Here is a 17728-nt window from a genome sequence, read left to right as displayed (position 1 = left end):
CTTGCCTTTTTACACATGACCTTTTTATGAAGTAATTGAATTGTTGCAATTGTGTCCTAATTTTAAGATTTTTTATTTCTTTAAAAGATCTATTTATTTGAAAGTCAGAATTACAGAGAGGGAGACACACACACAGAATCTTCCGTCTACTGGTTTTAATACCCAAGTGACTGAAGTGTCTGGGGCTGGGCCAGGCTGAGTCAAGAACCAGGAACTTAATCCAGGTGTCCCCTGTGGGTGGCGGGAACCCAAGTACTGTGCTGGGTCCCCAGCATCTTATCTTGATTATCGTGTGCCCTTAGAAAAAGTGATCTTACATCTGGTTGGATATTCCTCTTTTCTGTTCGTGTGGCCCACGGCAGCAACTGTCCATTCTGCTGGAGTTTCACCTGCAGTGGTCTCCGAAGACGAGGGGACTAGAGGTGGTAATTTCAGCTCATTGCCATGTGTCCCTCTACAGTGCTGTCTCATCCCATCTAGACTGAACAGGGGTCTCCCTGCTGTGTGCCCCGTTCAGCTCCTGAACCAGTTCTCACTATCCCTGTGGATTTTGGTGCCTGCAGTGTATTCTCGGATGCTCACTTCTCTACCATTTAGGTTTTGTTTTTCTCCTTTATTTCTCGTGAAATGACATGAAATGCTGTCAGATTTAAGTATAACTGGTGAATTGGAATGAGACCAAGATAACTTCCCCAAATGTAGGCAGAGCTGAACTGGCCAAGCCATGGTGGGGACAGGGTGGAGTGTAGCTCGTGAGTCTGTAGAATTCCCTGAGGCTTCCAGCAGGACACCCAGCAGTGAATTCCTGATGACCTGTGTGTCTTCACTGGGGGCTGAAGTTCCCAGAAGAACACCTGTCTTGTAGGGTTATTGTCAGGATTTAGTGAACTAGCGCGTGTGAAGTGCTTAGAGCATTTGCCTGGCATGTAGAACTCTCCTAATATGCAGAGCTCCGACTTTTTTTTTTTTTTAAGATTTATTTGCTGTATTTGAAAGCCAGAGTTACAATGGAGAGAGAAGGAAAGTGAAAGATTGAGAGAGAGTGAGAGAGAGATCTTCCAACTGCTGTTTCACTCCCCCCCCAAATTGGCTACAATGGCTGAGCTGACTGGTCTGAAGCCAGGAGCCAGGAGCTTCTTCTGGGTCTCCCACATCAGTGCTGGGGCTCAAACACTTGGGCCATTCTCCATTGCTTTCCCAGGTGCATTAGCAGGGAGTTGCTTTGGAAGTGGAGCAGCTGGAAACTTGAATGTGTGCCCTTGTGGGAATGCCAGTGCCACAGGAAAAGGTTTAACTTGCTATGCTAAGGCACCGGCCCCAGAACCCCTACTTTTAAGTAGATGGAAATAAGAGTGTTACACCAGAGTGGTGTGTTGTTACTGTTCTGGAGATGGGAAGTCTGCAGTCCAGGTGTGGCAGGACCTGGCTGCCTCTGAGGACCCCAGGAGTCCTGCTTGGCGCTTGCAGCGCACCCTCACTTGTGGCTGCCTCACCCCAGTCTCTGCCTCTGTTTCACACAACCATCCTCTTTCTTTCTGTATCTTCATGTGCCACTCTCCTCGCACGTTTCTCTGTTCCCTTCAGAGACACTCTGAATTAAAATTTGATAACATCTGCCAAGATATGACCAAATAAGGCCATATTCACACAGATACCTGGGATTAGGATGTCACAGGATCTTTTCAGGGGACACAGTTTAATCTGCAGCACCCATCCTACGATGTCCCCCTTTTGCATCCAAGGTTAAACAATGTTAACCCGGACACTCTATCTATGAATGTGTCCACACCCTGTTCAGTACAGTGTTTTTGACAGCTGTACCCCCTTGTAGAGTGGGGCATCCCTTTGCAACCTTGCACTAGTCCTTTGACGATCAGCCCTGCCTTGACTTCATTATATTCTGATTCTGACACTGAATGAAGGCTTGGGAAATAAAACAGTGAAATCACTTCTCTGTGTTGATACCTGTTGGTGCAGTGATCTTTTATGTGGAACATGTCTGGGTTGTTTTAATTTGTAGATTTATCTTTCATGTGTTAGGAAGATTATTACCAAACTTGCTGCTTATGTTTGTTTCTTCTGTATCTCTTATTTTCTACAAAAATCTCTCTACAGATAAAATAATTGTGGGTAGCTTTATGGGATACCTAAGAATCTTTAACCCCCACCCTGTAAAAACGGGAGATGGAGCTCACGCTGAAGATTTGCTTCTGGAAGTGCATCTGAGAGATCCGATCCTGCAGGTGGAAGTCGGGCAGTTTGTTTCGTAAGTACAATCCACTGATCTGGGTACTTTATTTCGGAGCATGTCAATCTCACATATATTTTCTTAGATTTAATTGTTTGTTTATTTAAAAGGTAGAATAATGACAGAGATGGGGAGAAGAAGAGAGAAAGGAGGGGTGGTCTTTCATACCCAGATGCCTGCAGTAACCAACTTGGAGAGCTCCGCATAGAGCCTGGAACTCCATCCAGGTCTCCCACATGGGTGGCAGGGCACCAAGCACTGGTGCCATTTTCTGTTACCTTCCCAAGCTCAGTTACAGGAAGCTGGATTGGAAATGGAGAGAATGTCACTCAAAGAAGTATTCCAGTATGGGTGCTGACATTGCAAGTAGTGGCCTAACATGCTATGCCACAACCCCAGCCTCTAAATTTATAAGTATTCCTAATGTTTGGAATACCTTAAAAAAAAAGAATTTAATTGGGCCCTGCGTAGTAGCCTAGTGGCTAAAGTCCTTGCCTTGAACGTGCCGGAATCCCATATGATAAACGTTTACAAGTTGGGTTCACATGATTTAATTGTATTTAATTGAAACCGGTGACTTGCCCAAAGTCACAGGTGAATTAAGTGGGAGAGGCAGGACCAGCCATTGGGTCTCCTGTGGGGCCTCATGAGGCCTCAGACCTGCTTCCTGCTTGGGTCCTCGCTTGGTTTCAGTGTGAAGGCAGCTGCCTGAGGCCAACAGCCTCTGCGGTTGTTGGATTGGCTGCTGGTTGTCACGTCTAGTTTTTGTTTACTCGTGGGGGCTGCGGTCATAAGATCTTTGGAGATTATTTGGCAACATCTTGGTTACATCTGAAAAGATTATTGAATAACTTCTAAAACTCACCTCCTCCCCATTTTTTTCAGAGGTACTGAGCTGCTTCATTTGGCTGTGCTGCATTCTAGAAAACTTTGTGTCTACTCTGTCTCAGGTAAGAAACAACCCTTTTGTAATGTAGGATTTCCGTTATGAACTGGGCTCGCCAGTATTCCAGCAGAATGCATTTTCCCTAGCGCTTCCCTGGATGGCTTCCCTGGAACGACTTTCCCTGGATGGCTTCTCTTGATTAGCTTTGCCTCATTGTTAATTACGCATTCAGATCCTCAAGCTGTTTGATTTTCTGGGGCTACTGTTTCCATGTGTACTTGCATTTCCGGTAGTGGTTTGTTGTAATCTCCACCCTCCGAGGAGTTGTGTCCAGGACTGGCTGGTAGCGATTGAGGTCAACACTGGGCTTCAGGACCCTAGAGTGTTAGGAGATGCTTTAGCAGTGACGAAATTCATTAGCTGTTGAGTCATAGCGGCTTGGGTGAACTCCCAGTGTTGTCTCTTTAGAGTTCCAGAGTCTTGGTATTTGGTTGTCTTCACTCAGCCGGTTGTTAGGATGTGTACACGTTCTGTGGGTACCAGTCAAGTGGTTGGGCACCAGCACTGGGCTCTTATTAAAATGTAAAGAATAACTTTAGCTATTACGTTATTTTTAGTTCAGGGAGTATTTTTTTTAGATTTATTTATTTTTATTAAAACGGCAGATACACAGAGAGAAGGAGAGACAGAGAGAGAGATCTGGCATTTGCTGGTTCTCTCCCCAAGTGGCCACAAGGTCCAGAGCTGAGCCGATCTGAAGGCAGGAGCCAGGAGCTTCTTCTGGTTCTCTCATGCAGGTGCAAGGTCTCGAGGCTTTAGGCCATCCTTGATTGCTTTCCCAGGCCACAAGCAGGGAGCTGGAAGGGAAGTGAGCAGCCGGGAAATGAACTGGCGCCCATATGGGATCCTCTGGGGATACAAGGCAAGGATTTAGCTACTAGGCTATTGTGCCAGGCCCAGGAGTTATTTTTGTCACTATTAATATTGAGAGAATGTATGGATTAGGATAAAGCTGACTCATTCTTTCTGATTTTTTTTACCCTTGTTTGGTTGAAAGGCAGAGTGACAGGGCAAAGGAGAGGGGAGGCAGAATGACAAAGGGAAGGGGAGAGAAAAGGAGATCCTTTCACCTGTTGGTTCGCTCCCTAACTGACTATGTTATACGGCTATGGAACAACCCTAGAGCCAGGAACTCCATCCTGGCTGCCCACGTGGGTTGCAGGGCTGAAGTACTTGGGTTACCAACCTTGGCCTTCCCAAGTTTCATCAGCAGGAAGCTGGATTGACTTTGTAGCTGGAACTTAGACTGGCATGTACAAATAAGGGGCTTAACTTACCAGTACCCAGACTCATTCTCTTGATTTTAGTTTTCCTTGTATCCTGCTTTTTCTTGCAGTAATGATTTGTATTTGCTATCACTGACCTGCATATTCTTTCTTTTAAAACTTTATTTACAAGAGGAAGAGAGAGAGAGTGTCTTTCATCCACTAGTTACTGCCACACCCCCAAATGACCACAGTGTTCGGGCTGGGTCATGCTGAAGCCAGGAGCCCAGAACTTAATCTGGATCTCTCACATGGGAGTTAGAATCCCAAGTAATTGAGTGATCACTTACTGTCTTCCATAGTGCCTGTTAGCAGGAAACTGAATTAGAAGTAGAATCTGAACCTGTTCCAGGCACTGCCATAATGGGATATTGCCGTTCCAAGTAATTTCCTAACTGCTGTGCCAGACTTCTATCCCATCGAGCTACATTTCTTTACCCATTATTTTTTTATTTTTTTTTTTGGTGAAGATCTGCTATAGTTCTTTCTTTCTTTTTATAAAGATTTATTCATTTTATTACAGCCAGATATGCACAGAGGAGGAGAGACAGAGAGGAAAATCTTCCGTCTGATGATTCACTCCCCAAATGAGCTGCAACGGGCCGGTGCGTGCCGATCCGAATCCGGGAACCTGGAACCTCTTCTGGGTCTCCCACGCGGGTGCAGTGTCCCAGTGCATTGGGCCGTCCTCAACTGCTTTCCCAGGCCACAAGCAGGGAGCTGGATGGGAAGTGGAGCTGCCAGGATTAGAACCAGCGCCCATATGGGATCCTGGTGCGTTCAAGGCAAGGACTTTAGCCACTAGGCCACGCCGCCGGGCCCTTTCTTTCTTTTTATAAGAGTATCATTTTTAAAAAGATTTATTATTATTATTATTATTATTGGAAGTCAGATTTACAGAGAAGAGAGACAGAAAGATCTTCCATTCGCTGGTTCACTCCCCAAGTGACTCCAATGGCTGGAGCTGTGCTGCTCTGAAGCCAGGAGCCAGAAGCTTCTTCCAGGTCTCCAACTTGGGTGCAGGGTCCCTTTGGGCCATCCTCTACTGCTTTCCCAGGCCAAAGCAGGGTGCTAGAAGGGAAGTGGAACAGCTGGGACATGAACCGGCACCCATACAGGAACCCGGTGTGAGCAAGCTGTGGCCTTTAGCTACGAGGTTATTGCACCAGGCCTAATCTGTTGTATTTCTAAGTTAGGCTTTATGATCAGGCATATTGTATATAGTAGACATCCGATAAGGATCATTGAATTAATGAGTGAACACAGTTCTGCATGGTGCTGAGGCATTTGAGAGTAAGTCTTTATTATTCTTTTCCAGGTGTTGTTTTCGCTTTTTTCTGTTAACTGTTCTTTTCTTCCCAGTTTCTATCAGTGGCCTGATGAAATGCACTCTTATTAGTTTCATGGTATAAGTTAACTGCTCCTCCTAGTGCCAGGGCACAAGCTTAGTATTGCGTAGTAACTGGAGAGGGGATGATACAGGCTACTTCAGAGCCTGGGTCTAGCGGCCCCTCTGTCTCTGATCATGTCTGCTAACTGCAGGTGGTATTTTACCAGCTGGGTTGCACAGGCCGTGAAGTAGCAAAACTTGCCTATAGTTATGGTTAGCCTGGCCACTTCTTGGGACATCAGTCCCTTTGGAAGGCCCCAAAAGGGTTCAAAGCAGGTCAGAGAGGAGGCGCTTCTTAAAACCTAGAAATCAGAATCGATTTTTGGCCTTTCCTGGTCTCATTTAATTTATGATCCAGGAAAACTGTAGCCTGCAGGGTCCTCTAGAGTGTGGGACATGGACTAAGGAATAAAAGATGTTTTTCTCAGAAAAAGTTCACCACAAGAAAGTAGTGTGTTTTGTCACAGTTTTTTTATAGCACATTGAGGTATCTCCTCAGGTTACTGTTGAAAATGAAGGTTATTCTCCATGGGAATGGTGGATTTTACTGTTCCTTTCTTCTTTGTGTTCATGTAAAGACCTTGTCTTCCCTGGGAACCTGGAGTTGTCCAAAATACATTCCTTTATGCCGCACCTCACTTCCCTTCTGTCTCTCTTTTCTTCAGCCTCTTAAGATATTCGTTGGCTGAAAATTTGTGTATTTTTGCTAGCTGGGCTTAAGTTGAGAAGCATGGGAAGTTGATGTTTTTGTACTCTTGGTTTCTTGAGGTTCCAGGTTGAACTTTTCCCCAGCTTTTACTGTCACGGGGGGGCTCGTTTTCTAGTTTAAGTGAAAGTATCAGTGGATGAAAGCATTGTGCTCTATCTGACATCCTTCCCCCAAATGCCCTCTCTCCCATTTTTTTTAAAGCCTTTTTCTCTTATAGTCTGTTTGCCCCGCCCCCATAAAAAGAAAGATTTGAGGCAAACTAGAAGAGATCTTTAAAATCAGTCTCCTAGACATGCTGAAAATCCCTTAAGAGTCAGAGGCCACTGTGCGACTTCCTGATGGTGGATGATACAGCAACAAGTGTGTGTTTGACACAGAAATAGCCGGACCTGCTGCCTTGACATGAGCCCAACTCATCACATCCTGGAAGAGGAAAGTGTCATAAAGTGTGACGTGACATCTCACATTGCTTCCTGGTAGGCTTCTGTAAATAGTTACAGATGTGTGAGCTTAAGCCATGCTGATTTGAGCTCTGAAATATTCTTTTCCCAAAGTAACGTACTTCATGTTAAGTATTTACTAAACATCTGATGCATTTTAATGAGTGTCATGAGTCTAGAAGAGAGAGAGAGAGAGAGAGATGTGATTCTGTTGACAGACTGAACCTTCATCATCATTTTGTGTTCCTCTAACATCCTTAGGCTGCATAGCATTTAATAACATTGCACTTAAAACTATTATCGAGATCTTTTCTCAATTTGTTTATTTTTGTTTATTTGGAAGGAGTAGTGAGAGAGAGAGAAAGTGAGAGAGAAATAGAGAGAGAGATTTTGCATCTACTGGTTTACTCCGAATATCCACAATGGCCGGCTGGGCCAGGCTGAACCAGGTGAGTGGCAGGGGCCGCCGTCCCCTGCTTTGCTAGGCACATTAGCAGGAAGCTATATTAGAAGTGAAACAACTAGGACTTAAACAAGACCCCGACATGGGATGCTGACTTTCCAAGCAGGGCTTTAACTCACTGTACCACAATCCTGGCCCCAAGAATTTTTTTTAATTTGTTTTTTTAAATAATATTTTTTTAAAACAAGGCTAATAGTCTACAGTCTATCTACTTTTTAAAAAAATTATGGGTAATCAGTGATTGGTTGACACTCAGCTGCTTTGATTGGATGAGACTACTCCTAAGTTAGACTTTTGGTGTTTATATACTAAATTAGGTTGGATTTCATCTCCTGGGAACCCAAGGTCTGAAGGCATTCTGAGATCAAATCTGGTTTTAATTTGACCCAATCCTCCACTTTCCAAAGGTGGAGGAAGGGCCAGACTGACGAAGTGGAAGGTTGGGTAGGAGAGCAAATGGCCTTTTCCTCTTCTCAGCCTGGCTTCTCTAGCTGGGGCCCTGCACGCTAGCTGAAGACAGAGCAACAGGAGAGAAAGAACACAAGTGAACTAACATGTGTACCATGCAAGGTACCCCTGATGACCAACCCATAGGGGTGACTACATTTGGGCTTAACTACTACTTTGGGCTAATCAATGGAAAAGGAATTTGCAGCTACTGGCATGGGAAGGTGAATAGAAAAATATGGCACACCAGGGTTGTTTTAGTTGTCTATTACATATACATGTAAGACTTTCTCTATTGATAAAAAGAAGCATACTTGGTTCAGGAGAGGTAACATCATTATAAATAGGCATTTCTTTTCTTTCCTTTACAAATGCTTCTCTTTGGCCTGTTATTCAAAATAACCCACATGCTAAACAGACCTGTTCGGCGGTGGCATAGTCTGGTGAACATCAGTGGAAATGGTATCTTCTTTCATTTTTTTTAAAGATTTATTTAGTTATTATTTGTTTGAAAGGCAGAGCTATATAGAGAGGGAGAATGAGCTGTTCTATCTACTGATTCACTCCCCAAGTAGCCACAGTGGCTGGAGCTGAGCAGATCTAAAGCCAGGAGCCAGGAGCTTCTCCTGGGCCACTGCCTTCCCAGGCCATAATCAGGGAGCTGTGGGCTGGCCTTATTTATTTATTTATTTATTTATTTATTTAATTGAAGATGCTTTGATGCTAAGATGGAGAAAAATGTATTCTTATAATGTCATTGTATGTGGGTAAACCCTTCTGGACAAAATAACCCTTAAGGAACTGTCCATGCATAGATAAGTGTGTACATACATGTGGGATCTTCAGAAAGTTCATAGTAATACATTCATGGAATAACTAAGAAAAAATCCCTGTACATGAATGAATTTCAAAATAAACTAACTTTTAAAAAATTTATATTTTTTATTGTGTAAGTTTTATTTTTGATACTTTTTACATATTTGATTAGGGTACGAAGGGTCAAGGGCTAGAGGAAAGTGGGTGTAACCATTGTTTTGACATTCTCTTTTTTCCTTCCTGTATCTGGGGGAACCATCCCAACCATGCCAACCGTGCCAACCATGCCAACCGTGCCAACCATCCCAATTGTGCCAACCAGCCCACCCATCCCAAGGTCCCCGATGTGGGGCATGCTCTGAGGGTCCTTCTCAAGTGGTTTTGATAGTTCAGCAGTTCTGTATTGCTGGCAGTCTTGCCACTCCAATCACAATGAAATCTCTCCAGACTCCAGGAAGGCAGATACACAGAGTCAAGGAGATATAGAGAGAAGAGACAGAGAGAGAGATCTTCCATCTATCGGTCCATTCCCCAAATGACCACAATGGCCAGAGCTGAGCCGATCTGAAGGCAGGAGCTGGGAGTTTCTTTTGGATCTGCCACATGGATGCAGGGTCCCAGGGACTTGGTCTATCTCTGTTGCTCTTCCAGGCTTGTTAGTAGGGAGCTGGATTGGAGGTGGAGCAGCCAGGACTTGAACCAGTTTCCATACAGGTGCCATAGGCAGTGGCTTAAGTGCACAATTATACTGGCCCAATATCTGTTGTTCTTTATCTTTCTGTTGTGCTGTTTTATAAATAATAAATGAGAAATCTTTTAAAAAGTTTATTTATTTGAGAGTGTATGTCATCCCATTCATTGGCTCATTCTTCGTGTTCTTGGAATGACTGGGACAGGCCAGGGCTGGGCTGGCAACTGGGGACACATCCAAGTTGCCCACAGGTGGCAGCAATCCAATGACTTTTGGGTCACTGCTTTTGGTTCCCACGGTGTGCATTAGCAGGGAAGTGGAGTCAGGAGCTGGAACCAGAGCTCAAACCCAAGTTCTCTGATGTGGGATGATTGGGCTGAACATTTGCTCTGGGGTTTAAGTATGAAAATGAGTTTTTTGAGGGTCTGGTGTTGTGATTCAGAGGTTAAGACATCTGCATCCCATGTGACAGTGCCTGGGTTTGGGTCCCGGCTCTGACTTCCTGCTGAAGTGCATCCTGGGAGGCAGCAGGTGAGTTCCTGTCGCCCACCCGGAAGACCCACATGGCAGTCCTAGCTCCATGCTTTGCTTGGGTGTTTGCAGAGTGATGGGATGTTTCCCTCTGCTTCTTCCTGTCTCTCAAATAAATTACAGAAAAAAAAATTTTGAAAGAAAATATCACTTGAAAATGTTGGGAACTTCTTTTGTTAGGCAGTCATTTCTTTGCTCCATTCTTGTTTATAAAGGAAACAACATCATTTATTTAGAGCCGAAGTTATAGGATTTTGTTGTTATTTAAATAATTATGCTTTACTGAGACATAATGGGCCTATCAGAAATGGATAATAAAGTGTCTCCCTGGATTAGTATTTTGTCTAATGGTGTGTACGAGCTGAGAATTGAATTATTTTAACTGTTGTTGGTGGGCTCATTGCTCAGGTTTTACTGCTTTGTCATTTTGAACTTCATTGAAATTGAATTACCTAGACTTGATGTAGAAAAGAAATGAATGTTTTTAGTGTAAACAAGTGTGAAGTGTGTCTTTCCTTTTTTCCCCTTAGGAACCCTGGGTAATGTGGAACATGGGAACCAATATCAGATCAAGCTGATGTATGAACATAATCTTCAGAGAACAGCCTGCAACATGACGTACGGATCGTTTGGTGGTGTCAAAGGTAACGTGCTGCTGTTTGTCAGAGAGAGCAGTTTAAAAATACAGATTTAGGACATTTGATTCTATGCAGTTGGAAGATGATGTGGTGTGATGCTCTGAGAAAGTTAAAATAGATGTTTTTTTTCCGTCCAAATACCCAAGCAAAATAGTAAAAAAAAAAAAAAAAAAGAGAGAGCTTTATACACACTGAATGTATTGGATTTCTATGTAATCAACACTTTTGTATAGATTGGAGGGACATAGGAACAACTATTTTTTGCAGCTAATTTGTGTCTTATTTGTTTTTTTTTTTTTAAAGATTTATTTACTTTATTACAAAGTCAGATATACAGAGAGGAGAGACAGAGAGGAAGATCTTCCGTCCGATGTTTCACTCCACAAGTGAGCCGCAACGGCCGGTGCTGTGCCGATCCGAAGCCGGGAACCTGGAACCTCTTCCGGGTCTCCCACGCGGGTGCAGTGTCCCAATGCATTGGGCCGCCCTCGACTGCTTTCCCAGGCCACAAGCAGGGAGCTGGATGGGAAGTGGAGCTGCCGGGATTAGAACCAGTGCCCATATGGGATCCCGGTGCGTTCAAGGCAAGGGCTTTAGCCACTAGGCCACGCCGCCGGGTCCAATTTGTGTCTTATTTGTAGACTCATTTGGATGGAGAATTTCAGTGAGGGGTCTGGTGCCCGCTTCTCTCAGTAGAATAAAGGGCTGCTTTTCTATTGGCAGGGAACCCGTGGTGTTACCTGCTGTATGCACAGTGAAGCTGCAAACTCCCGTACCCCCCCACCAACCCCCATTTCCTGGGCTGCTGTACAGGGTCGTGTGGGTGGATTATGCACAAGAGCAGCTGGCAAACCGGGCAGGTGGGGGCTGAAATCAGACTTGATCTTGCTTGTTCAGGAGTACTGTCTGGCCTACCTAGCGGAAGGACTTCCTTTTGTAATGTTCGTGATGGCATCGCCTGTGCTGGAGCTTGACTCCATGAGGCTGGGTTCTCCTAGCTTGATGGTGCTCACTGATGCTGGAGCTCCCGGCATCAGCAGGGCTGGGTGCTTGTATGTGTCCGCTGTGGCTCATGGTGTGGAAGAATCCTAACAACCCAGCTTCTCTCACTGCGTTGACACTGGAGGGGAGGAGCTCCAGTGTGACTCTGTGTGGCTGTGTGTGTGTCCATGTGCCACCTGCAGAACAGATGATCAGATATTTTATATTGTTATTCTTTTTTTTGGGGGGGGTTGGGTGGACCTCAGAGTTTTGTGTTTGTTGCTTATAGGTTGCACAAATGAGGCTTCCTACCTCTGTTAGATTTTTCTTTAGTGACATGAGAAAATGACATGGTTTGGAAGTAATCTTCATTTTCCTGAACTAAATATTCTTCATTCCAGATGGTAAAGGCAAGGACTGTGTAAATTTGGGCATGCTAAATCAGGGATGTTGTTGAGGGGTGGTATGCAAACACCTGTTTGGTGTAATAGCACCTGCCTGGTTTGCAGAATGGCTTAGCTTGAGTGACTTGAGTGTGTGGCTTGTTTGAGGGGGTGTGAGATACCTAGAGTTGGAGGGGAGGAGCAAGCGAGCTAAGATGGATGTGAGAGTTCCCACCCACAGCTCTTAGAACTTTTTCTATTGAAAAATTGTCTGACACACTTGGGGGCACCTAGGTCCTATTTAGTTAGCTATTTGCACTTCTCTTTCCTCTTCCAAATGCCCCAAAAGGGAATTGTTCAATTTTGCGCATCTGAAATCCCACCAGATATGATAAGACAATACTTGTTAAGTAAATATAAGATTTTTTTTTTCTGATGGCAGCATGACAGTTCTTTAGATCACCTCTGCAACATGCTGTGTTTTCTCCTCTAGGTTATACTGTTTCTAATTTCTTGTCAGGTCATGCTAACCCAGTCAGAATACATTGTTTTCATCTGATGTTTTCGTTAGGTTGAACAGTGACTTTCTAAGGAACATGATGAGGGTCAGAGTGCACCATCCTAAGACATGGTACCTTGAGAGACTAGAATGTAGCATAGAAGCAGGACTGATGGCCTCTCTGCGCCCGCCCTGTAGGTTGTGACCTGGAGGGATGTTGTGACTTTCCTCTGGGGCAGGTTTGCAGAGCCTCCTGTGAGAGGTGTCCTCGCTGTACTTACTGGAAAGCAGGAGCCTGGGCTGGGAAGCTAAAGGCTCACGATGGCGGATGGGCGTGAAGAGCATGCGCTGCTTGCGCTGTCTGTTCCCATTACACTTCCGCTGCTTTGTCCGGTGGCACGTCTCCATGATCGTCCACTTCCCGATAAAACCAAGTCCCCAAATACATAATCATACATACCCCTTCAGGTCTTCATTTCATCAGGAACACTCCTATAGAACATAAAAGTGTAACAAGATGAATTGGTATACATTTCTCCTGTGAATCTGTCTTTACCTATGATCCGAGGTGGTTGAGAAAAAAAGATTTTTTTTCCTTACAAATTATAATTGTTCCTGATTTTGGAAGGATTGGATAACTTTGTGCCTATATTTGACATCTTTTTCTTTTAATTCTTAAAAAAAAAAACCCCAACAAACCATTCTGACAAGTTTTACTTTCCATTTCAATTTGGAACAGAAGCATCTGAGTAAAAGAAAGATAGTTCCGTTTCGTGTCTTTGAAGCAATTATCTGTGTCGTTAAAGTATCCTAAGGAAAACGGGACTGTCAGTTGGGAAAAAGCAGTCAGGTTAGCGGTCGACAGGATGGGCAGTTCCTGCTAACGGGTGCAGAGTGTTCTTTCGGGGATGATGAAGTCATGTTAAAATGAGAGAGAGAGGGGTATCTTCCTTTGTTGGATAACCTCTCCAGTGCCCACAGTGCTTGGGATATGATGATTTGGCCTGGCAGCAGTCGGGAGCCTGGAGCTCCGACGCTGGTTTCCCGTATCCGTGGCAGGTCTTGAGCCATGGCTTACTGTCTCTCCACGTGCTGGATTGTAAATAGAGCTGGGAGTTGAAGTAGGCTCTCCCAGACGGGATATGGACATCCAAAGGTGACAGCTGCCTGGCCATTCTTTTTATTTGAAAACTCCCCTAGAGTTGAAATGAGTTTAAAAAAGAAACTTTTAAAAAATCCCTGACTTCTGCTTTGTTGTGTATTTCATATGGCTTCTTGGGAAAGTCTAAAGCTCGATAATTATGGTAATAGTTTTCTGAAAAAGAATAAAGCAAAAGCAAAACCTGGCATTGTTTCATACAATCAGCTTTTTAAATTTTATTATTATTATTATAATTTTATGATACAGTTCCATATTCCCTTATCCCCTCCCTAATTCCCTCCCCCCATCTAGTTCCTCTATATCATTACTAACATATAGTTCTTCATACACAGTCATATGTCCATCATTGCGGGCATGGACAATGGCAGAGAGTCCAGAATCCTACTGTCAAGATACAGCACACAGTTTCATTGTAAGTCCATCTTTGTCTGGAAGCAGAAATGCATACTACATTGTATCCTCACATCTGGATGTTAGTCTCCATTTCGCTGTTACTGTATATCCCCTTAAATGAAAACTCATAATACAAAATCAACAATAGAAAGAAAAATAGAAATTTACAATGCCATGAAGTTAAATGACATGTTACTAGATATGACAGTCTCCATTACACAGCTACTATACATCCTCTTAAATGAAGAGCCACAAAACAAAATCAACATCAGGGAGAAAAAAGAAATTAACAACACCAAGAAGTTAAATAACATGCTATTAAATGAATAACGTGTAGCTGAAGAAATGACAATGAAGAACCTTCTTGAAGAAAATGATGCTACTGCATGATCTACGAGTCATTGAATGATTTAATCAGAAGAAAGTGTTTTGATGAGATGAAACCAACAGAAAACAACAAAACCCATGCGATATAGTTTCTGCTGACTTTTGTTGGTGAAGTGTGTCTCTTCTAGACAATAAACAGATGGGTTTTGTTTTTTAATCCAGTCTGCTAATCTATGACATTTGATTGAGCTTAAGCCATTTACATTCAGAGTTTAATATGTATGGGTGGTACTTTGGTCCTGTCATTTTAGGAATGGATTGTTCATTGGTTTAGTCTTCTGTTGTCATTTTACTGGGATGCCACTAGATGGCAGTCCTGCACAACTTTGGGCCTTAGTTGGCTCAGCCACATGCTGGCTGTTGGAAATTACTTATGGAAGTTAGATTGTGAAATATTGCTTTACATTTGACTAAAATTTTGTAAATTCCTTAAATTGAAGCTAAGTAGCAGTGCTTTTTAAAAAATTATGAGACAATTATCTCTTAGGTTAAGTGTAGTTTTTTTTTAAGATTTATTTTTTATTTTATTGGAAAGTCAGATATACAGAGAGGAGGAGAGACAGAGAGGAAGATCTTCCGTCCGATGAATCACTCCCCAAGTGAGCGCAACGGCCGATGCTATGTTGATCTGAAGCCAGGATCCGGGAACTTCTTCCAGGTTTCCCGCAGGGGTGCAGAGATCCAAGGCCTTCAAGGTGCGTTCAAGGTGAGGACTTTTTAGCCGCTAGGCCACGCCGCAGGGCACAGGATAAGTGTAGTTTTAAAAAGTTCTTTTTAGGGCCTAGTGCAGTAGCCTAGTGGCTAAAGTCTTCACCTTGCATGTGCCAGATTCCCATATGGATGCCGGTTCATTTCTGGCTGCCCCACTTCCTATCCAGCTCCCTGCTTGTGGATTGGGAAAGCAGTCGAGGATGGCCGGATGCCTTGGGACCCTGCACCCGTGTGGGAGAACTGGAAGAGGCTTCAGACTCCTGGCTTGGGAAGGTTGCAACTCCAGCCATTTGGGCACTTGGGGAGTGAACCACTGGATAGAAGAGCTTCCTCTCTGTTTATCTGACTTTCCAAAAAAAAAAAAAAAAAAAAAAAAATCCGGGCTCGGCGTGGTATCCTAGTGGCTACAGTCCTTGTCTTGAATGCACCGGGATCCCATATGGGCGCTGGTTCTAATCCCCAGCAGCTCCTCTTCCCAGCCAGCTCCCTGCTTGTGTCCTGGCAAAGCAGTCAAGGTTAGCCCAAAGCCTTGGGACCCTGCACCTGTGTGGGAGACCTGGAAGTAGCTCCTGAATGGGTTCAGCTCCAGCTGTTGTGGCCGTTTGGAGGATGAATCAGCAGAATGAAGATCTCTCTCTCTGACTGTCTTTGTAACTATGTCTTTCCAATAAAAATAATAAACAAATTTTCTTAAAAAAAAAAACCTTAAGAAAAAATTTTTTTTAATTATTTTTCTTGAACTAGAGATACTTTACTTTTTTTTTTTTAAGATTTATTTTATTTTTATTACAAAGTCAGATATACTGAGAGGAGGAGAGATAGAGAGGAAGTGGAGCTGCCGGGATTAGAACCAGCGTCCATATGGGATCAAGGCGAGGACCTTAGCCACTAGGCCACGCTGCCGAGCCCAAGAAAATTCTTTAAAAAAAAAAAAAAGCAAGCCTTTTACCTCTTCTTTTCAAACTTTGATTTGCCTTTGCACGGGGCCCGGATCATGACTTTTCTGGCAGTTTCTGTGTGTTGCTAAGGTGCAGAGCTACAGAGGCATCCTGCACCTGCCAAATGTGTATTCTGCACTAGGCAGTGTGGTGAGTTCTTTCTGGAATGAAAGACTCACCCGAGACACATGTAGAAAATGGTGCAAGAGAGGTTCTGATCGGATTCTTTGCATGTGGAAGCTTGTGGTGTTAATAGAAGCCTCCTGTTCTGGAGTGTGAGTGAAGTTTTGTCCTTCCCAGTTCAGAAAAAAACAAATACAAGCTTCACTACCAAGAAGCCTTACAGCTTGGTCTAAAGTTAATTGCATGAGAATCAAGATGGTGGAATAGAGTAATCACACGTTGAAACAGATGGAGAAACATTAGCCAGGATGAAGCAGAGAGGGCACATTCCAGGAAACAGGAGAGGACAGATTGATGGCAGAGGCACCTGGATACTGATGGACACAGGAAAGCAGCAGAGACAGTGGTGTGGCGTTGCAGTGACTAGACACCCAGCGCCACTCAGCAAACGGTGATCTGAACTCCACCAGTGGCCGGAATTCCACCAGCAACCAGGTGAGAAGGGGAGTTCACTGGGAACTTGGGAGGTAAACCCAGACAAAAAACTGCCCACCCTGCTGCTTTGTTTGGTTTGGTCAGGAGGGGAGACAGAGCAGTAGATCCCAAACAGGCGGTGGGGGAACAATGTGAATTTCACATCCAAGAACACCAGTAAAGCTGAATCAGGTGCCGTTTTATGTAGGCAGGCAAAGGCAAAGTGGGACAGGACTGTGCATGCACTAAGCACTGACTGACATCCTACAGGTTCAACCCATGGTAGGCCTGGGTAGGCCTGAGACCTACCGGCCAGCAGATCAACAATTCTGCAAGTGATATAGGTGCCGTTTTGTACAGTGTGGCAAAGGCTTTGAGACTACAAGGACATTAGTGAGCTGTGCACATGCTGAGCTGCAAGCAAACTCTCTGAGCTCAATGCATTGTACTGGTTCCACATTGAAAACAATACTGACTTTGGCAACTTACAACTTAAAATAGGTCCATGTGGCCCTCAGACCTAAAGGCTAGCAGGTTCCAGCAAGATGAGCACTGTCAACAGCCTAGATATTTAGTATACCTAGTGTCTTGCTAATCCTGGCAACTGTTTAAACTGGAAGTGAGAGAAAGGTACAGAGAACAATACAGCCCTAACACAGGATCACAGGAGCTGGAGCTCCAGAGTCCATGCTGGAAGTCTTACGTAACACCCCAGATCTGAAACTCATTGCAGGGAGTGGCACAAGTGGCTGCAAGCACAAAACCAGATATCAACCATAATAAGTAAAATCGAATTGCAGGCCTGTGGGTGCCACAGCTTAGAAAGATGGCTTAAGGAGAAGAATCTGCTAACCATAAGTACAATGACCAAGAGCAAAAGAAGAAACAGAGGCACAATGAATATTACTGAAGACACTCCGGCAAAGGAGCAAAAGCCTTTGTCAACCTTCGAGTTAACTGAGGAAGACATCGATAAAGTGGGGGATACAGAATTCAAAACACTAGTTATACAACTTCTTATCAACAATGTGAAGCACATGCTGAAATTTAAGCAATATGTCACACAGGAAATAGCAACACTGAAACAGAATCC

General features: G+C 44.0%; 1 protein-coding gene across 2 annotated transcripts in view; it reads left to right on the top strand.

Annotated features, from left to right (window-relative positions):
- BBS9 (Bardet-Biedl syndrome 9) overlaps positions 1-17728 on the top strand; it is a 330719-nt gene that overhangs the window by 5772 nt on the left and 307219 nt on the right. For both annotated transcript variants that reach the window (XM_058677975.1, XM_058677974.1), the window contains exons 3-5: positions 2116-2266; positions 3134-3198; positions 10477-10590. In XM_058677975.1, the coding sequence (XP_058533958.1) occupies positions 2116-2266; positions 3134-3198; positions 10477-10590 (330 nt within the window). The remainder of the gene's footprint in view (positions 1-2115; positions 2267-3133; positions 3199-10476; positions 10591-17728) is intronic.

Source organism: Ochotona princeps, chromosome 20, assembly GCF_030435755.1.
Source record: "Ochotona princeps isolate mOchPri1 chromosome 20, mOchPri1.hap1, whole genome shotgun sequence".
NCBI lineage: Eukaryota > Metazoa > Chordata > Mammalia > Lagomorpha > Ochotonidae > Ochotona > Ochotona princeps.
Note: the sequence above shows the minus strand (reverse complement) of the source record. Positions and strands in the feature narration are given on the sequence as shown.